General features: G+C 34.8%; 1 protein-coding gene and 1 long non-coding RNA gene across 2 annotated transcripts; one reads left to right on the forward strand and one right to left on the reverse strand.

Moving 5' to 3' along the window:
- Positions 1–14,496: 14,496 nt before the first annotated feature.
- On the reverse strand, positions 14,497–15,202 carry LOC111240867. The gene is made up of 3 exons (XR_002666488.1): positions 14,858–15,202; positions 14,740–14,776; positions 14,497–14,566 (listed from the first exon to the last, which is right to left on the reverse strand). It is a non-coding gene; the product is annotated as an uncharacterized LOC111240867 (long non-coding RNA).
- Positions 15,203–18,820: 3,618 nt separating this feature from the next.
- Positions 18,821–21,139, forward strand: LOC106779991 (B2 protein). Its single transcript, XM_014668224.2, has 5 exons — positions 18,821–19,651; positions 19,887–19,987; positions 20,140–20,223; positions 20,511–20,621; positions 20,800–21,139. The coding sequence occupies exons 1-5, from the start codon at positions 18,955–18,957 to the stop codon at positions 20,869–20,871; spliced, it is 1,065 nt and encodes a 354-aa protein (XP_014523710.1). The 5' UTR covers positions 18,821–18,954; the 3' UTR covers positions 20,872–21,139.
- The last annotated feature ends 1,018 nt before the right edge of the window (positions 21,140–22,157 follow it).

Genomic DNA, 22,157 nt, shown 5'->3' on the forward strand with positions numbered 1-22,157 from the left:
AAACCCCTAACCAGTTGTTGGTCCTAAAAAACAACCATTAATCTCAAATTCATAAATTAAATTCTAACCAAGTCAGTACCAACCATACATTAGGGAGCCCCTCTGCCAGAGCAAGGTAGCAGCGATGGACTTTTACTACAGAGGCACCGGTAAAGGATTACGACCAGTTTGTAATCGCTTACACAGGCACATAAGTCACAAAGTCCCTCTTCCTCACACAAGCTCTTGGTTAAAATACTTTTACAAACCCCTAACCAGTTGTTGGTCCTAAAAAACAACCACTAATCTAAAATTCCTAAATTAAACTCTAAGTAAGTCAGTAACAACCACACACTGGGGAGCCCCTCTACCAGAGCAAGGGAGGAGTAATAGAGTTTTAGTACACAGGCACTGGTATGCGGTTACAACCTGTTTGTAATCGCTTACACAGGCACATAAGTCACAAAGTCCCTCTTCCTCACACAAGCATTTGGATAAAATACGCTTAGAATCCCCTAACCAGTTGTTGGTCCTCCAAAACAACCATTAATCTCAAATTCATAAATTAAATTTTAACCAAGTCAGTACCAACCACACACTGGGGAGCCCCTCTACCAGAGCAAGGCAGCAGCGTTAGACTTATAGTACAGAGGCACTGGTAAGCAATTACAGCATGCCTGTAATCGTTACACAGGCACATAAATCACAAAGTCCCTCTTCTTCACACCAGCAGTTGGATATAATACAATTAGAAACCCCTAACCAGTTGTTGGTCCTAAAAAACAACCATTAATCTCAAATTCATAAATTAAATTCTAATAAGTCAGTACCAACCACACACTGGGAGCCCCTCTACCAGAGCAGGGGAGCAGCGATGGAATTTTAGTATAGAGGCACTGGTAAGCGATTACAGCCTGTCTGTAATCGCTTTCACAAGCACTATAATCAATTACACACAGAAAAAATCATCTTCAGTAATAATTCATGAACAATACTTTAGCTGTATTGATTTCCTTTCATATATCTCTTTACAATTGTGTCAAAATATTAAATACAATAATTCATTACATTCAAGAAAATTGTAAGTGTTGTCATTTGCTATAAATTTCCACAAATCTGTCAGAATTTGCAATACTGTAAATCATTACATTATGTATTCATGTGCTATAAAATAACAATGTAAACCAACAACACATTTCTAATTTTCTATAGTAATCCTAAATGCTGCAGAATTGAAAATCTTCGAACGTTGTCCTCGTCTAGGATCGAGTCACATATATAGTTCTTCCTAAACTCAGCCAATTCTTCCTGAAATGAACATGCATATTACTTTAGAATAAATGTAAATATATAATGTTATATCTACAAATTCATAAATTAACCTACATTAGTATAATCAGGCATGCTTTTGCCATCATATTTGTCCTTCCCATCCCACATTTCAAAGATTTTCATCATGATTACACCACAATCGTATCTATACAAAAAAACAAAATACATACATTATTTGTCTTAATGAAAACACAATAAATTTCAGAATAATCCTAATATACACTGACGTGTTAGGTTGGACTGGAATTTTCGCTTGTTGAACATTGAAAGTAATCTTAGAATCTTCAAATGTATTCATCAGCAAACCCCAAAACCGTTGAATATGTTTAGCTTGCATTGTACACAAATAACGAAAACAAGTTCAAAATAACAACAATTTAATCACTGACCACTCAACATCAACTCTAAAACATACAATGCTTCTATCAATCCCAGTACGTCCTCTAATTCCCTTCTCCAATGAGTCAATCACAAAAAACTGCATGGTGTAGACCTTCAGTGCATAACAACACCAGTGACCATTACTTACAACTGGGATGAACACCTACAAAATATTTGGAATAAGTCAAAATAAAAACAACCATGTAAATCAACTACTACCTACTAAAAAACTACACCTTTCTCACCCAATCAGCAGACAATAACTCTTCCATTCTTACTAGATCGTTTCGGAAATAAGGCTAGTAATCAATAACTTGCCACACATGTCTTTTGGCAATTCTTTTCTTATTGTCGTTCAGTAAATGGGTCTTAAATAAAACAACAAACTTAATCAATAAACAACCCTGTCCATATAACATTATACCATACAAAAAAAATAAAAACAAACTGTAATTACAGCTTTTACCGCAAACATTGGACTAAATATCATCCTCTTTATGAATCCAGTTGACCTTTTCTCAAAGTACATAAACATGGTTGCTGCAAAAATTAAAACCTACAAAACAATAAACAACTGTAACATCAACTTATTCAACTTTAAGATAAACTTATTGAACTTTAACATTAACAACAACATTAATAAAGGTCAATTCTATAATTACCATGTTGTCTACACATTCTCGAGGCCCTAAAGAGCTACAATCCTTCGTGGTCAACAATTGACCCATTATTTCACACACATAGCTGAAAAATTGACAATTTTATATCAGGTACCAAATATCATTTGAACTAATAACAAAAATAAATCATCTCATGTTACCTTTGTACAATGTCTTTTCGTGTCACAAAGTAGTACACTTAATGAATTGACTTAATACCATAAACAAGAAAATTGAATCATACTTGCAAAACAACAACAGCCCCACTTATGCTTAAAGAATCATCAATCTCTCCAGTCAAAATTTTCTTATTACATCTGTTTAGACTGTGTACAAGATATGTATGTATCGCCGTACTCCAATCATAATTACACAAAGTATCCAAATCGTCTAACACTAGACAAGGCATGTGACAAACATGTCTTGCCTTTCTAGGAAACAAAAACACCACAAAAGAAACTAATATATACAAACGACAAAAGACATCTACATCAAGATCTTCATTAACAACAATGTTATTAAAAATGTTTATCATGTCTTTCAATTTCATTGTGCTTGAATTAAACAGTTCTCCAACTTTACCTACAATTGATTCATCAAAAGGAAACTCCAAACCCCCTACTCCTAACCCTAAAGTCATGACCACGTCCACCACATTAAAAGGAACTAATTCTTGCCTAACTCTAAATGATTGATGGTGGGGAACCCATCGACGAACCATCTGTTTCATCAATTTCATGTTTAGCTCTATAGGATCTACAATTTCTAACAACCATTTAAAAGGAGTTTCTTCTATGCGTCTTTCATGCCTTGATTGCAGTAAAGTATTCATGTGCACAATATAGGATGATTTCATCCAAGCTTGACATTGCCACTGTAAAACAGTACAAATTACCAACATTCCTTTTAGTGCTCCAAAACAACAAATAAATCAGAAATGACAAAACTGTACTTACTTTGCTTTTAGAGGATTTCATTTCATCTTACAACTAAACTAATGGCGTCCGTGAAATATTAAACCACCTACAATCATAAATCCTAAAACAGTTAAATAAATATTAAACCACCTACAATCAAAAATTCTCTATTTCCATATCATATTAACTATGAAGTAAGTTGCAACCTATCATCATCATGACAAAGTTCCCATCTTATTCACTCAGAAAAATACCCATTCACTCCGACAAGACATCAAAATGTTAACAAAGCAATCACAAGTAAAAAAAATCATATAGCAACTATAAAATCTAACTCAGACTGAAAAATGAAAGGGTGCTATACACTTGTCAAAAAATAGATGTTAGTTTAGCATTGCAAGTAATACATGATTATGATTTAATTTTTTTGGCCTAACATGATTGATTGTCTATTATGATAAAACATAGCATCCAACAGATTTTATTCAAACTAATTAAATTGTACCATCACAACCATAATTACATACACTTACTGTTGAATGCACAAATCCTATCTAACATGTCAAAAGAATGCACAATTTATTTACATACCGAGAACCAAATTGCCTCTGCTTCACTTTGTGACCACAATAACAAAGTGGCATCCATGAAGTTCTAGTTGAGAATGTCAAATCTCGTCATTTAAAGGCTACTCAGATCTAGTTCCCAAAATACACAACAAAAAAAAGTTTTTTTAAATTGAGGGCAACGATTAAAGAGTGCAATGGAAATCTACATTAGGTTTATGAATTCAGAAAACAATCAAGCAACCATACACAATTCCATTCGCAACAAATATCCAAGACCGAACCCTTTTACACAAAATCTTAATATACAGGTTTAAGACCAAAGCAAAATTAGGGTTTAACAAAGGCAACAGCAAAATCACGCCATGGATAGGAAAAACAATCCAAAAGAGCGAAAGAGTACCTTTCGAGAAAAGATGACAACGCTGGCCCCTATCGAGACTTCCTCCAAACACTACAATGGCAGACGAAGACAAACAACTTCAATGGCAGACTTCCTAGGTGAAGAAAGACGATTTCGGTGGCCTGCCAAGAGTTCACAATGGTCGAGCGACAGTTTGAGAGTTCACAATGGTGGACGGAGACTTTGGGGACCGAGAGTTTCGAATGAAATTCCAGAGAGAGAGAGTATGTTTCGTAGGGAAGAAGGGGCGCGAACTCCTTTGGTTTCAGAAATTCTCTTTCCAAAAATACCCTCCAAATGAAAATTAAACATTAAAACAAAAGCAATTAAACCAACAAATCAAAGGATACCACGTATCGTTGTCAAAATGTTATCAAATTCCCGTTGTTGAAGAAACATTTTCCAATCATAAACATACATTACATGAAAATAATATTAAAAAAAACATTTTATGAACCTTGCAGGATTTGAACAAGACCAAATAGTTCAACGAGTAGCTTTCACCAATTGAGTTACAATCACTTTTGAAAAACATACAACTTTTCTTATTAACATACATTAACCACGTTATAAAATCTCTTTTATATACTAAGTTTTTCCGGATCTTAAAGTTGCCATTAAATGTCTTTTTATTAAGCATAATTTTGTTAATAACTTACAAAATTATGCATATATCGGTTTCACATTTCTTCTCAAATGTTCTTACAAGAAACACTTTTCAACTATTTTCTCTTCTCAATTCGAGATATATATAATTAACTCACTATGAAGATTGAAAATGTCTCTCTTCATGTTCTCCAATGTCTGAATGGTTGGAATGCCTACAAAAACACTTTTACTCTTAAATTAGGTATGTACTTACAAAAGCAATAAATGTTTGATTAAATACATAATACTTATCTCATGAATAATGTTATTTATAGTACTTTTGTGAGCTTATTTCTCGATGAACCTAGATAGAATCTTTCTTAAGTGATTTAAGGGTTTGCTAATTTGATGTGTTCAATAGTCCTTGTTGCTTATCTAATCTTATTAACCATATTAATATTGTATTCGGAAGTCAACTATATTATTGCTATGACCAAGATATTCGTACTAAAATGATATGGTTTTAGACTAGTATCTATTTAGTATCATACAATACATTTAGTCTTGTAAATTTTTAACTAAAAGTTAATATCAAAATAATCTCAGGTTATAGTTTCAACTAGGTTAAACTTTACTTATTTTAATTAAAAATAACTAGAAAAATATGAGTTGAATAGGTTAATGATAAATTGTAAGTCAATAATAAATTCTAAGTCAAAAATAAATTTAACGGGCTATTATTTTCTACAATTTTAGTTGCCACATTTTAAAATTTCTTAAATATAATATTCTATTTGATGTATATTGTATTTAGGCTTAATACCTCCCTTCTTGGTCCTTGTATTTGTGTGAAAATCTCAGTTCGGTTCTCAAGTTTTGAACTGTCATAATTGGGTCATAATTTTTGTAAAAATGCACATATTTTACCCCAACAATTAACTGATCTCAAACGGCGTTAAGTTTAGCTAACGTGGTATGCTGTCGTGTTGGCTTAATCCCTTCTTGGTCCTCGTATTTGTGTGAAAATCTCAGTTCGGTCCTCAAGTTTTGAACTGTCTCAATTGGGTCATAATTTTTTGTAAAAATGCACACATTTTATCCCAATCGCTAACTCATCGCACTGTGCAATAATTATCTTCTGCTATCAGTGGAATAAATAGCTTAAAGGTCGGTGATGAACCTATACGTTACCAAGTTGGTTCATTTGCAGAAAAGACTGTGAGACTGATTGCACTGGTTATGCGAGTTTTCCGGTGACTTTATTTTTTGAGCCGACGAGATAATTTGTGTAAAATCCCTAATTCTCAGAGAGATGAATAAAATCCCTAATTCAAATAAACTAAATAATAAGCATTGTGCCATGTGAAACACTGCTTATTTTAAAAAATAATTCATATAATTAAATAATACACGTCAGCATGTCCTCTAACTACCACGTCAGCTAAACTTAACGTCGTTTGAGATCAGTTAACGATTGGGGTAAAATATGTGCATTTTTACAAAAATTATGACCCAATTGAGACAGTTCAAAACTTGAGGACCGAACTGAGATTTTTACACAAATACGAGGACCAAGAAGGGATTAAGCCAACACGTCAGCATACCACGTCACCTAAACTTAACGCCGTTTGAGATCAGTTAACGGTTGGGGTAAAATGTGTGCNTTTTTACAAAANTTATGACCCAATTGAGACAGTTCAAAACTTGAGGACCGAACTGAGATTTTCACACAAATACGAGGACCAAGGGAGGTATTAAGCCTTGTAATTATTTTGTTATGATCCAATCAAATCTTAAATCTAAAATACTCACTGAAAATACCGTTTTGATTAATTAAAACGAAAAAACATGCAAAATTAAAAATCGAATTCAAAATTCTAGATTTTGTTAAAACAGGAGAATAAAAGTACGAAAACAAATAAACGTCAAAATAACGTGATAAAAGAAAAACAAAATCACTCTTTAAGTCGAAAATGGTAAATATAATTACTAATTTAAGATTTACAAATAAACTGAAAAAATAAGAGTAATTTTACTGCATTCAAAGTCATAGGTGGGACCAGACTTCAACCAGAAACTCAACTGCAACTTCTAGAAAAGCCTAAAAAAAATAAAAATCAAACCCCACATACAACGCTTTCTTTATCTTCTTTTGTAAACGCGCTTTGCCTAGTCAAACAAAATTTTTTTTCTTTCAGGCTAAGCGACACTCCCCATCCTAGGAAACAATCAACAAAGCAAAACTATTGAGATTCCTTTTTCTTTTTATCAAAAGTTAAAGATAAGTATTATTATATATCATTTTAACATCAGTTATCTCATATCTTAAAACACATTTATCATTTATCATTATATAAAAATATTATATATATATATATATATATATATATATATATATATATATAATCTTAGATAACAAAACAAATTTATCACTATAAAAAAATAAGATTCAATTTTGTCATTTTGATATCATCTAAATTATTAATAAAAGATGATTCGTGTTTTGTCGCGTGTCGGTTCTTAGTCTTTTTTAAATTTTTTTAGCTTTGTATTAATTTTTAAAGTTTTTTCTTAATTTAAAAAAATATTGTTAATAGTGAACATTTTTCACGTGACAACGTCATTATCACGTGATAAGTCAGCGTTTATACCACATGTTAAGTCAATATCAATGTCACATGTTAGTGTCAATGTCATGTTTTATTGTCGTAGATTCAATTTCATCCTAATTTTTTTTAATTCTATTTAATTTAATTCCAATTTTTGTTAATTTTGGTTAATTTAATCCGAATTTTGTTCCTCTTTAAATTGAGACCAAGTTTGTATATTCATTTTATTCTTAATTTTGTTTAATTTAATCCCAATTTTTGTTAATTTTATTCAATTCAATCCTAATTTCGTCATTCTAAAATTCGAGACCAAATTTAACTTCTATTATGTTTAATAAATATTTATTTCATTATTTTTAAACCAACCTTATTTAATATTAGAATATAATTATTAGATTTATAAATGATTTTTTCTGCATGTACAAAAATAGAGTTAGAGTTAATTTAAAAATAATGAAATATTTTTTTCTAATTTCAGAAATAATAAAGAATTTTTACTTCTAATTTTAAAAATAAATTACAATTTTCCTTCTAACTTTTGAAATAAATTAGAATTTTTTTTATAATATTAAAAATAATGAAAAAGTTTCTTTATAATTTTAAAAATAATGAAGAGATTTTCTCCTAATTTTAAAAATAATAAAAAATTTTCCTTATAATTTTAAAAAAGTTTCTTTATAATTTTAAAAATAATGAAGACTTTTCTTGTAATTTAAAAAAAAATAATGAAGGATTTTGCTTCTAATGAAAAATTGTCCTTCTTATTTTAAATATAGTAAAAATATTCTTTTTAATTTTAAAAATAATGAAGATTTTTTCATCTTATTTAAAAAATAATAAAGAATTTTGTTTTTAAAATTTAAAATTGAAACTAAATTGATCAAAATTAATGAATTTTATGATTAAAATAAAAAAAATTATTGAAAATTGGAACTAAATTGAATAGAAAACTCTAACAGATGACATTATACTGACTTAACATGTGTTATTGTACTGACTTGACATGTGACACTAATATTGACTTGACACATGACATTAATACTGACATGACACGTGACATTGACATTTCCATGTGACACAATGTTAACTTGAACAACTTTCTTCTATAGTCATTATAAGTTACTGATTGAGTGTCTCCTTTCTTAATCAACCTTATTTGCTTGTTTTTCATTATTGGAATTCTAGTTTTGTCAAACTACAAATCTGTTTCAACATTACTTGCTCCTATTAGTGCACTGTTCATTTGGTCTTTTTCTACTTGAATTTTTGGTGTTGTCAATTGTTTATGCTACAAATTTTATGGTTGGACATGTACTCATGCTAGTGGTAGCATCTTGAGAGGTGGAAACTTATATGACTCTTGGACCCAGTGCTTTTGCAATAGGGAGAATCAGTCACTTGATATCAATTCTGATGAGAGCAAACACAAGTGTTTGAGCAAGTGAGAGTTAATGATGGAATCCATTTTGGGAACTAAATGGAGATCCATGAAGGGAGTATCAACTTAAGTTAAGGCTAAGAGATTGGAAGAAGAAAAAGAAGGACTTTCAAGCTTGTTCTTGCTTTCCTATAAGCCTTAGAAGACATTGGACCTTTCATAAAGAGCCATGGTCAAAGAAGATGGAAGAAGAAGATGGAGCTTCAAGGATTCTACTTTTATGGAGGATCACATTTTGGTCTTCTTCTTTATCTTAAAACACTTTTTGTAAATATGTAATATAATTCATTTTTAGGCCTTGTATCTGGCCAAGATACTTTATTTAGCTTTTTTTAGAAGGCTTGGTGGCTTTAAGAGTTAAAAATGGGTTAAAATGGGTTTTGGAAGGAGTTAGTTGCAAGGAGCATTTGCATTAAATGCTTTGACTAAGTTAGCTACAAAGCATAAGGCTCCTCACATTTAATGCTTAGGCTCCCCATTTAATGCTTAGCCTCCTCATTTAATGATGAGGCTGCTCATTAAATGATGGAAAGGCTCCTAAGTACTCCATGTACTTTAGCCTTCTCCTTCACCTATAAAAGGAGAGACACCCTTTTATAATCCTTAGAATTTGATTGAATGTAAAGTCTTTTTTCCAAAATTACAAGACTTCTCTTCTTGAGTTCTCACCTTATGAAATTGTCTCCTTCTAGACTTCTTTATACCTTTTCCTTCATGGTTGGCCTAACCTCCTAGAAGGACATCTACTAAGACCATGCAACACCTACATCTTCATCTCTTCATCTCTATTTTCTTTCGCTATTACCATTGTTCATATGGAGTCCACCCTTTGAAGAAGCTTCACCAACCCACTTGGAAGATCATCTTATGTTGAAGGAGCATCCTCAAATTAATATCCATAATTTGGTATCAAGAGCTATGGTTATTATCTTGGAAGTCTTCAAGAGATAAATGTCTAAAAGTTCTTACCCATTTTGTTTACCCATTTGTGTTCTTGTGAGTTCCTTATTGTTAAATATTTTCTAACATGTCTAATATGTTGTTTGAGACATGAGTCTGTGTTGTATGTCATGAAATATTGATTCAAATTAATTGTTCTTCTTGAATCGTCCATGTTGTGTGCCTAGGATTTCTAATTTTTCTTCTTGAATCATCCATTATCTATTCGTTGAAGGGGCTTATTAGGTGCTCAGATAAGTCCATTTTTTGGAATGTCTTCTAGTAGATAATGTTCACAAAACTCCCCTGGTCGATAAGGACTTTGATCACACTATACCAAGTGATCTCGGCGGTGATGACCATTGGGTCGTCCTGATCGAGATGAGGCACGTGGAAATCCTCATCTATGAATGTCATGCCTACTTTGCGCAAAGTAAGACACTCCTCCTCACGGAAAACTCTAGAAATGGTATTTATATGCCCACGTAAGGGTTAGTCACAACTTCTACTATGGCGACCTCCGTAACGGTAACCGTCTCTGCAGGGAGGCACTCAAGATTCCTAATTCAAGGGAGGGGGCTTCTCTCCACCCATTCTACCTTAAAATATTTCTACAGATGTTCCGCTCGGATAAGCTCTTTGATTTTGTTGCGAAGGGCAGAACATTCTTTTGTGGTATGCCTAAGGTTCTGATGTTAGCAGTAATGTTTTCTTTCCATCTACATTCCTTAGAGTGGGCTTTTGATCGGGGGAAGAAGATCGACGCTAAATGCCTCTTCTAAGATCCTCGCCTTTGGCACATTCAGGGGTGTATATTGGTTAAACTTGGGTGCCTAAGGAAGGTCTTTTGGCCTAGACTCTCCCCCCTTCTCCTCAACCCCGATCGACTTCTTCGATTCTTTGCTCTCTCCTATGGTAGTTGAAGTGGAAACCTCCTTCTACCGCTTTTTGCAGAAAGCATGCATGTCTTCTACACGTACGAACTCGACTGCCCTCTCCTACAGCGCATCCATTGTCTTCGGTGGACAAGCACATTGGTTATCCACGAACGGTCCCGCTTTTATGGGGGACCGTCGATAGGTTATTGAGGATGAATTCTTGGCCAACGTCCCTAACATGCTAAGCGATTTTTTTATACTATTCCATGAAGGCCTTAAGCGATTCATAGTTTCCCAAGTTGGTACTAATCAGTGCAAGGTGCGTAAGGCTCTAAACACGACTAGAGGCATACTACTTGTCGAAAAGAGCGTAGACGGAAGCGAAACAGTCCACTAGGTTTAGGGACACGATATTATGCCATGCTAATGCTTCTATTTTCAACGATAGGGAGAAAACTCGACACCATACGGGCTCGCTCGATGAGTAAAATGCCATAGTATTCACGAACGAATGGAGATGCTTGTCCGGGTCGGTTGACCCATCATACTTTTCGAATGCCAATGGGTGGATTTCTCAAGCATTGGTGCCTCCATGACAACTACCGTTAAGGATAACAAGCCTTTTGACCGGTTCCTTTATCGCAACAATACTCATTTCCTGACCGGTTTTGCTCGGTCCTTCTGCAACTTAATTGCAGCCTAAGAGTTCATAAGTATGTTTTGTCTTGTTAATCATGTCAAATTTATGAAGAGTAATTTGCATTATATTTACTAATCGGTCATCCCTGAAATGTAGACTGACCTGTTATAATATATACAGGTCCCCAATCTAAAAAGGTACTTAAGTACAAGGAAGTTGACCGATCTACAGATATAAAAAGGTTTAAACCCTCCCTTGGTCCTAATATTTGTATGAAAATCTTAGTTCGGTCTTCATGTTTTGAACTGTCTCAATCAGGTCATATTTCTTGTAAAAATGAACACATTTTATCCCAACCATTAACTGGTTTTACACGATGTTAAATTAAGCTGAACTAGATTTTATGTTTTGATGGCGTGGCAGTGTATTAAAATTGAATTGGCGATGTGTTTTATAACCATCACATGTGGCGATGATGCTTCTTCTTCTCTCCTCTCCAACGACTGATCACCTCTCACCTCTTCTACTCCCCCAAACTCCTTCCTTATTTTTCTTGGAAAATTATTTTCAATAAACCACTATAGTCAGTATTTGGTATCTCCAATTTTCCAACCAATAAGATGTAATGAAAAATAAAACAACTTCCTAACCGTAGCTCCTTTTTCCCCAGCCAAGGAAAATGAAGAAATAAGTAAAACGTTAACAACCCTGTAATATCTTTTTCAAAGCATTGATATTCTTGCAGAAGTTAAGATTGTTACAGATGTTGGTAATGGTTAATTAGTGGAGATTTCCTTGCCTTGCCCATTTCAGTCAACTTGCCACCAAAGCTAAATGGTCTCGCAGTAGTGAACTACATTGAATAATGTTCAAGTCCCCAACTTTTTGGAGTCAAGTTTTGCAAATGCGATTTGGGGACTCAAAATCTTCAGGTATTTGAAGAACAAACAAATTTGGGACCAAATTTGGAAGTGGGATTTGTGGCGGCGATTTGTGGCGGCGGCAATGCTCTTGACCGGCACGTGTAGGGGCGGAAAGGAGGTTGGCCATGCAGAGGTGCCGGTGGCAAAAAAGGAGGTGGCGACGGAGTGGAAGGGTGACTTGTTTTATATTGCCACCGACGTAGAAGTCGACGAAAGGGTCAAATGGTTAAACCCCACAGGTGTTGTTAGCTATCCTGCTTTGACAGGGCGGTTGCTTTTAGGGACTTAATAATGACGACGGTCAATACAACCAGTTGGTGCAGATGTTATTCAACTCTTCCATTATCCCCATCTAAGGAGTTTCTTGTATGCTCATGCTGGAAACCCCTTTGGTTAGGTTTCTCTCTCTCTCTCCCTTTTTCTTTTTTTTTTTGGGACCTTTCGTTCCTCCCAATCAACACCATTGAACCGAAGCTGGTTGCCCACGGTAACTCTCGCAATGTTGGAAGGGATCAAGCTGCTCGATGCGGCGGATGATGCGGAGGCCAAACCGAACGGTGCGTAGGGTAATCACAGAGGTCGGAGCGTCTTGGGGTTTTTGACGAGGCGCTCACCTTGGTGTTCCCATCATTGACAGCATTGCCCTTCAAAACGTGCCGGTCATTGGTCCCTCACCTCCTTCTCCTTTGTCGGTCATCGATCCCTCTTCTCCAGATCTGGAAGAATCCATCATTCACACCTTCCGCCTCGACGAAGCAGAGCGATTGGGAATCACGCACGACGAGGCTTGCCACAATCTTTTCTTCGCCACCTGCTTCAACTCCTTCGGCGGGATGAAGCTATTCTTGCCCAACATCATCAAGTGGATTGGACGGGTGGGGATGAAGCTCCACGCGCACCTGGCATAGAGTAAAATCGCTACTGCAGATGTGGGTTCAGATACAATGCCACGTGGATAAAAGAAAAAATACAACTCAACTTAATTTAACATCGTTTGAGACTAGTTAACAGTTGTGTTTATTTTTATAAGAAATATGATCCAATTGAGACAGTTCAAAACATGACGACCGAACTGAGATTTTCATACAAATCCGTATGTAATATCCGTATATAATTATATACGGAAAAATCCGTAGATAATATCCATATATAACTATATATGGAAAAATCCATATGTAATATATGTATATAATTTACATACGGAAAAATCCGTATGTAACTTTATAGCTTTGTAAAAAAAAATTATAGAAAAACATTTGAATACAGGTAAACATCTGAATCAGAGTATAGCAAATTTACAATTGCTTTCATGGTCGGAATCACACATCCAACACCTAAACATCACAACAACTTCCATATTTAAACTAAAAACTATATCCATACATAAAACAATAATTGAATCACCATAAACTAACCCATGAGAGAATCAGATTTGCTACCATAAATATTGTAATACCCCGTATTAAAAGTTGAAATAAAGGCTACGTAAATATTGTAATACCCCGTACAATAAGTTGAAAATACCGAATGGCCTTCATTGCAGTCTTGAACCTCTTAGCATCCTTTGACACCCTCTCAAATTCCTCTATCACTATCTCCATGTTAAACTCTTCCACTTTCTCCACCATCTTCANAGTGCTTCAGCTGCAGCTATTACAGAAGAACAAAAGAATTAATTTGTGACTCTTGTCATATCTCTTGATAAGACCATAAATGTTAGTCTTGAACAGCTAAAAGAAAGGAGGTATGGGGATAATTGATTCACATAAAGAAACAATTCTAACAATATATAAACAAAGACTTATAAATAGTTCAACAGCCACCATTAGCACAAAAATAATTATTTAACAACAACCAAAACTCTTAAAGTAATTAAGACAACAACTTACAACATTAATAATAGTTATACAACATCAAGATATAAGCCCAAATGTAAGCATTAATAGTAGCTATACAGACTGAACAATATATCACCTTATATTTGCATCTAATTCACAGTAACAATATTCATAATTTTAGCATTCATTACCACTAAATTAGTAATTTCATAATATACAATTGATTATCAATTACTTCTCTTATTCTAGTCCTGATCATATCACGTTCATTCATCCATATTCCATCTAACCCTTATGTTCTCTCCCATTAGTCCATCTTAGTCACTAGTGCATATGTCTATTTACTTCCTCATCATGCATAAACAAAGAATGAAGTTAATGACATTAAAATAAGGTCAATCATTTTTATCAACATATAGTGACATCATTGCTTTTCTTGCTCTTAGAAAGTAGAAACAAATTGGCTACAAGACAAACTGCAAAATTCAGAGATTAGTGGCAACACCCAATCATCTAGTGCCTGGTTGTTATGAATAAAGTCATGAGCTAAAATGATACATATGGAAGCAGAATTTAGAAGTAGTCAGTAGCAGAAAGAGATCATGCATAAGATACAGGTTAGCTAATTTGTGGAAGTCTTGACGTGTACCTTCTTTATGGCCTTAAGCTGCTTTTGCAATTGATTCCTGACAATAATAAAATACAAATCTTAATATATTATGAAAAGTTCTGTTCAAGACATACAAGGAAGCTAAAGACATGATTACCTGAATCTTGCTGATTTCCATCTCGTTTATACACCTGTTCAGGAACACAATAAATTCATCTATTCTCATCCATCAATATCTCACACAAGTCCTTCGACCTAAAACTCTTCACTCCCTTCTTCTTCTTCTTCGTAGACGCCAAAGTTTCGTTCTTCAGTGCAGTAGTGGTGGACGTGGACAATGACGGATACAGTGTCGTTCGCGCCACTGATGGTGAGGGAGACGACAATGGCTTCTTGTTTTCCAATTCGTCCTTAATAGGACTTCCTCTAGCCATGCTCTGCACCCAAACCCTAACCTTCTCCAAGATCAAGGGTTTCCCCTTAGAAATCACGGCGTCCTTAATCCTTTTCCCTACCGGTCCTTTGTCATCAACAATGGTTCTAAGTTTGAGATCTTCGTCGGCATTCTTTTTGGATATGTAGGGAATTTCAAGGTGCGGTCGACTTCGAGAACTGAAACTCCATTGGAGTTGGAAGAAACCAAACTAGGGTTTTGGAGTTGGAAAAAACCAATTAGAAGGGGAATTTCAACCTGCAAAGAACAAAGTAGTGAACTGAGTACGAAGAAGAAGATTAGAGTAATGGTAAACAAGTAGTGAGTGCGAAAGTAAACGAGAGGGAGTGAGTGCGAGAGAAGCAAGAAAGAACCAAAGCACAAAGAGGACTCTAGAGAGCAACAATCAAACAGGGCTCGTAAGAGAAACAATCAGACCGAAGAGCGACAAGGTTCGACAATGAAAGAAAACCTCTAGGGTTTGAGAAAGAGAAGAAACCTCATTCGAGAAAGAGAGGAAAGCTCGAACAATGAGAGTGAATACAACTTCCACTTAATAAAAATACATTTTATTAAAAACTTATTTTCCTAATCTGTATATAATATAGATTATATACAGACCTTATCTTTGGATAGTTTTTCCATCACCACGCGCTAATTTTACATACGGAATTTATATACGGATTTTCCGTATATAAAAAGCCGTATATAATATCTGTATATAAAACATTTTTTATAATCCGTATATAATTTTCGTATATAATACTTGATTTATATACGGATTTAAATCCGTATATAATATTTCGTATGTAATTCCATTATTTCTTGTAGTGGCTATTACTCTAAGATCAAAGTAATGTTTTTTTAAGCCATAACCTAGTTTTACACTGTCGCACTAAGCACATGGAATTAGACATATTCTTAGTTCGAGAAAAGGTTTTGGATCGATCTTTCACATTCCTACCCGTGATCAAGTTGCTGATATCCGCACCAAATCCCTCTCTCAAGCTCGCTTTATAATCTTACGTCACAAACTCATTCTTATTGATTCTTTTCACTAACCTTGTGTTTGAGGAGAATGTTAGTGTATTTAGGCTCAGATTTTGTTTTTCTTTATATTCTTTATTTTGTTAACGTCTTGACAGTTTTGCCCTAGGGATTATAATACTTTCTCTTCAAGGTTCTCTATATATAGAGAGAACATTTTGATCTATGATAAATGAGAAATAAGTTTTCTACATCACCCATAAGACGTCGGTTAAAGGGTAGCTCGACATATATTAATGGACGGTGGCATTACCGTAAGTAAGTTGGTAAACAAAACATTGGTTTCTAGGGCAACTGATGTCTATGATATATTAGACGTTTGTCCTGCCCTAACCAGACGTCCAAGGGCCTGAGGTAGGCGAGAAGACAGTCTTTTCTGCCCCATTAACGTCGGTTGTGAAGGGGGGGGGGGGCAGACGTCTACCTGGCTGCAATTAATGTTATTCACCTGATTCCCAGGTGTTAGACGCCACTTACTAAAACACCGACGTTTATAATGTTATAGACGTCTCTTCTCCCTTAACTTAACGTCAATGGGCTTTTTAGGAAGGCGAGAAGACAGTCAAATTCTACAATATAGACGTCAGTTTTCTGGGGGAGCGCCGTCTATGTGGCTGTTATTAATGCTATTGACCACACTCGAAGGTACTTCAACGTCCATTGGAATCGGTGTCGACATCTAAAATGTTATAGACGTCGGCACCCTAGGACAACCGTCGTCTACTTCCCTAAAAGGAATTGAAACGTCATTCCGATCAGCGTTGTAGACGTTGACACCCCTTGTGTCCAACGTCTAAGGTGCATACAAAAGGCAAATTAAAAGTCATCTTGGACGTCATATTAGTGAGCTAACTGACGTCTAGCTGACTATAGATGTCGGTTTCTGCAGCAACTAACGCCTCAATTCATGTTAAATAAACCGCAGACTCGCAGTTTCACAAACATCATCGTCTTCCTCCTCTCCTTTTTCTCTCTTGTGGCATCGCATTCCCGGTGCGTCTTTTTTTATTTAAACTGTTTAAACTTTGTTGAATTCAGTTATATTAGTCTTTCATCGATTATCTTCTGGTTCAATTGATTAAAATTTGTTTTCCTTGTGTTGTGTTTTAGTGCAGTTTTGTTCCTCTCTTGGGGTAACATAGTACCACATTCTGCCTTTGCTAGCTGCCTCCTAGAAAAAGCGGCCTCTTTTGGATTTCTTATGGCGTTTCGACCCAAAAACAAAAACGACCTTGGGTCGTTGCCTAGTTATCGTTCCACCGTAATTTTTCCTTCTTGCAGTTGAAAATGGAACTAAGCAAGAACCCAAGTTCAGTTTTGGGTTGAAATGTCATGAAAAATTCAAAAGACACAAGCCTTTTTTGGTGGAAACTAGCATAGATAGAGTGTGCTACTAGGCTATCCAAAGATAGGAACAAAACTGCACTAAAACACAACGACTACATTCGACGTCGGTTAATGCATAGACTGACGTCTATAGTGACCTTAGACGTCGGTTATTGACATGTTCGAAGTCTTTATAGTGCTCTTAGACGTCGGTTGGCTCCCAAACCGACGTCTCTATGGTTCTCTTACACGTCGGAGTAAGCTTTAACTGACGTTTATTGACGTTGGACATGGCACTAACTGACGTCTGTGTAGACGTCTGCTATATCGAAATTCGACGTCCCATTAACGTCACCCGTAATGACGTCGGTTGTGAAAAAGACGTTAAAAGCCAAAAATAACAGACGCCTAAAGCCCTTTCTGCACTAGTGTATATTAATGTTAATAAATAATCGTTTGAATTATACTATTTTTTTCCAACACATATTTTATATTATGTATGTATAAAAGTCATTGGAACATTATTGGCTAAACAGTTGAAATGATGTCTCAGCATAGTTTATTTCTGTGTTTAAATAAATAATTAAAATTATTTAATTACTAATATTTTATTAATTGTTTCGGTTGAAAAGGTTCGAAAGTCGGTCGTCTTTTCTTACTCTACTTTATGCTTCAATTGTCCAAGTCTCTTTATGAGCATGCTCTACACCCATTGGTTGTTGACATGCAAAAGACACTCTAACACAAGTTAGATATGTTTCTCCATAAGGTCTTAATGTGATCTTGAGAAATGTGTCTTTACTTGGTCATCAATGGTATATCAATGGCATATTTGTAGGGCTTATAGCAATCAAGTCCATTAATCAACCATTAATACTGTATATTCATATTTGATATGACAATGAGACCAATAGTGTCATGTATTCATATTTGATACGACAATCAAACCATTAATTAATCATTAATATATGCTAATATACCTGTTAATTGTCTATAAATGACCATTAACTAAGATCGATATATTTCGTATATTAATCATTTATTTTCATATACATTTTCTTTTTAGGTAGTCAACTATAAATAATTCTAAAATTTTCAGAGTTAGGTTATCCTGTTATATATATTTTTTTCTAATTAATTAAAAAACGTAGTTTATCATTAATTATAAACAAAATAAATTGTAGAAGAAATAAAAAAAGAATTCTATTGTTGTATTAAAATTTGGTTCCTACCAGTTTCCTTCTATCAAAATCAGTCTTTGACAATTACACGCGCAAAAAATAATGGCCCACCCAATTTGTTAACTTTCCTGGAAATTTCACACCTTTCATCAATCTTTATTTAACACCTCTCTTCTCTATTCTTCTCCAACCACCGTCTCCTCTCTCTCAACAACAACATTTGTGCATTCTTCTTTTTCTTCTATCTTTGCTGGGGTGTTAGTGACCATGGACAACAACAATGACTTCTGGAAATTCAGTGACCAGTTGAGGCTTGAATCCGGTTTGGCCAATCTGTCTCTCAATGATTTTTCCATTTGGAGCAACAGCTACAGCTCCAAGAGGCCCGATCAGAGGAGGAACTTTGACGTGAGTGCCACTGATTTCATCAACAACAACAACTCCTCAAAGTCTCATGATTTCAATGATGGGTGGAACATAACCAATTCCAATGGAACCCTTTTCTCTATGCCTCAAAACAACAATAATCTGGGAGTGGGAGGCTTCAACAAGGGAGGAATCTATTCAAGCAACACCACTACCTCCTCTTATCCTAACCTTAAAAACAACACTCTTGGAGGCTTCAACAAGGGAATCTATTCCAACACCCCTACCTCTCCTTATCTTAACCTTAACAACAACAACCACCAACTCAACACCAATCTCAAGGGCTACAAGACATTCTTTAAGGCTGAAGATCAGTTTCACACACCCAAAAGTTTAAAGAAGAACAACAACAACACCATCAATAACAACAAAAAGCATGGAGACAACAACACAAATAACGATGCCACTAAGACTGCTGAGAAAAAATTCAAAACACTGCCACCAGCAGAGTCTCTGCCTAAGAATGAAACCATTGGAGGCTACATCTTTGTTTGCAACAACGATACCATGGCAGAGAATCTCAAACGACAGCTCTTTGGTGAGCCGCTCTCTCCTTTTCACTTTTCCTCTCTTTAACAAATCTTACTGTTACTTTAATGTAAGCCCTGTTTCTGTAAATCTTTTGAGGAATTGACTGAGATATCAATAATAATTTTATTAGAGAAAGACACTCTTTTCACCCCAAATCAAATAAATCATTTGTTTCTGTCTCTTCTTCCTTTCTGATTCTAAATGGTTTTGTTGATCGTTTTCTTTTCTTTTGTGCTTTGCAGGTCTGCCTCCACGATATAGAGATTCAGTTAGAACAATAACTCCAGGGTTGCCCCTTTTTCTGTATAACTACTCCACTCACCAACTCCACGGCATCTTCGAGGTATGTGTGTATACTTTCCTTGTTTAGTTTGTGGCTTCACTTCAATTTTTTGGAAATTGTGTAATGAATTAGGCCATCACTTTTACTAATAGCAGCCGTGTTCATACTAAAAGATTGACAACAATAATAACTGTTTTGTGCGCTTTGTTCAGGCTGCAGGTTTTGGAGGAACCAATATTGATCCAACAGCTTGGGAGGACAAGAAGTGCCCTGGTGAATCTCGTTTCCCTGCGCAGGTATTTATCATCTAATCTCCAATCTAATTAATTGTATCATATATACAGAACTTATGCTGACAATGATTACATAAGTTTAATTAGAACATATAGTCTTACAAGATCATTTAATCAATGTGTAGGCTTTGTTATCCATGTAAGTTTATTGAGTTTCACAACAATTATCTTAAAAAGTGATTTAAAGATGATTTCTGATCAGTTCACAGTATTGAAAGTAGTAATTAAACTCTAATCATATTACTTGGTTTTACTAAATCTTACGAATTTTCCATACATGATGTTTACAGGTTCAAGTGATTACTAGGAAAGTTTGTGAGCCACTGGAGGAGGATTCCTTCAGACCAATTCTTCATCACTATGATGGTCCTAAGTTTCGTCTTGAGCTTAGTGTGCCTGAGGTAAGCATCAAGTTCTTGAAGATATTAATGTCTTCAGTTTAACATTTAAGATCTGAGACGTGTCTTTCGAACATGAAAAATTGAAACTGTTCAAAATAAGTTCAATTTGAACGTGGATTACAAGCTGCTTAAAGTGTGTGTATGGTAAACTATATTGTATTTTTCTTAACTATTTCAGGCACTGTCTCTCCTGGACATATTTGCAGACCAGAACAGTTTCGATGATGTTTTCAAGGCCATTCCTGCATAGAAGGGTGGACAATACAGATTATAAAGAAGAGAAATTACAGGGACAATGAACTCTTGGAGTCATTAGATACTTTAAGACAATGAATTCAGCCACTATATATTTATTATGTGTTGTAAGTATAGGGACTACTTGTATAGAGGCTGATATGCCTGGTTGCTGCCCATTTTTGTTGTTATGCATGGGAGTATGTGAACATCACAGTACACGATAAAAATGAACTAACTTTGCTTGTTGTTATCTTTATGCAAAATTACAACTTGAGGGAAAAGGTCTGCATGTTCTAAACATATGCAATAATTGCTGATATGAAACTCTACTAAAATAAGTAATGACGGTTTACTTTTAATTAGTCATAAACTAATCTATTTTTGGAGAATTGTAACTGTCCTTATTAGGTTCATGAGTTTTTACACACAATGAAGATTCAACATGAATTTTTTTTTATTCCAAATGATTAACTATAGCATTAAGCATCAAATTAATAAACGATGAGCGATCGAGACCGTACCCGAATCAAATTGAAGTGTAATTAGAAATGCATAGAAAGGCAGTATATTAGGGAGTGACTTTGACGTCGTCTCTCAAGAACCAATTTTTGGTTCTGTCATAAGATCAAACACATAATTGGGGGGGAGGGGGTTGAACAGATTTGTGAATTAAAGTTATTTGAATAATCAACGCACATTAAACTTAAATTAAAAACAGGTTTACCACTAGTTTGATTGCAATGCATCCAATCCCTGATTAACAACAATTACTCACTCCTCTCACCCCTAATCTAAAACAAATTAACCAATTAAGCGAATACTGATTATGTTTTCGTAAAAGCGAATTAAGCAAACACAATGCACACATTCAATCCATTCTACACCACCACAGATTAAGCAACTATGACTTTAATCAACTAAGCGAAGATTAAATACAAATTAGGAAACTAAGCGTATACCTAATTGCAAGCATAGAAGAGATTAAGCATTACGCAAGGTATGAACAGTGGAATTATAATAACAGGAATTACAATAACAATGTAGTAATCTCATGGATGCAATTTCAATCTCCGAATTACCAACCAAAGTAAAAACAAACAGACATGACAAACCTCTAATATCAACATTAAAAACATATGCTTGTTTAAATCAAAAGGTCTTTTCATGGTTGTAATGGGGCCAAGGACATGGAAGGACAAAATATAGACAAGAAGGTACAAACAAAGAGAAATGCATGAGCAATGGGGAACATATGAAAATTCAATAAAATCACACCTCAAACCTCTAATTTAAATCCTC

Source organism: Vigna radiata, unplaced genomic scaffold, assembly GCF_000741045.1.
Source record: "Vigna radiata var. radiata cultivar VC1973A unplaced genomic scaffold, Vradiata_ver6 scaffold_70, whole genome shotgun sequence".
NCBI classification, from domain to species: Eukaryota; Viridiplantae; Streptophyta; class Magnoliopsida; order Fabales; family Fabaceae; genus Vigna; species Vigna radiata.

Bases quoted from the DNA above. Each gene is read 5' to 3' on its own strand.
- LOC106779991 (XM_014668224.2), top strand. From the start codon at position 18,955: ATGGACAACAACAATGACTTCTGGAAATTCAGTGACCAGTTGAGGCTT. The intron at 19,988-20,139 runs GTATGTGTGTAT...CGCTTTGTTCAG, and splicing joins AACTCCACGGCATCTTCGAG to GCTGCAGGTTTTGGAGGAAC. The intron at 20,224-20,510 runs GTATTTATCATC...TGATGTTTACAG, and splicing joins AATCTCGTTTCCCTGCGCAG to GTTCAAGTGATTACTAGGAA.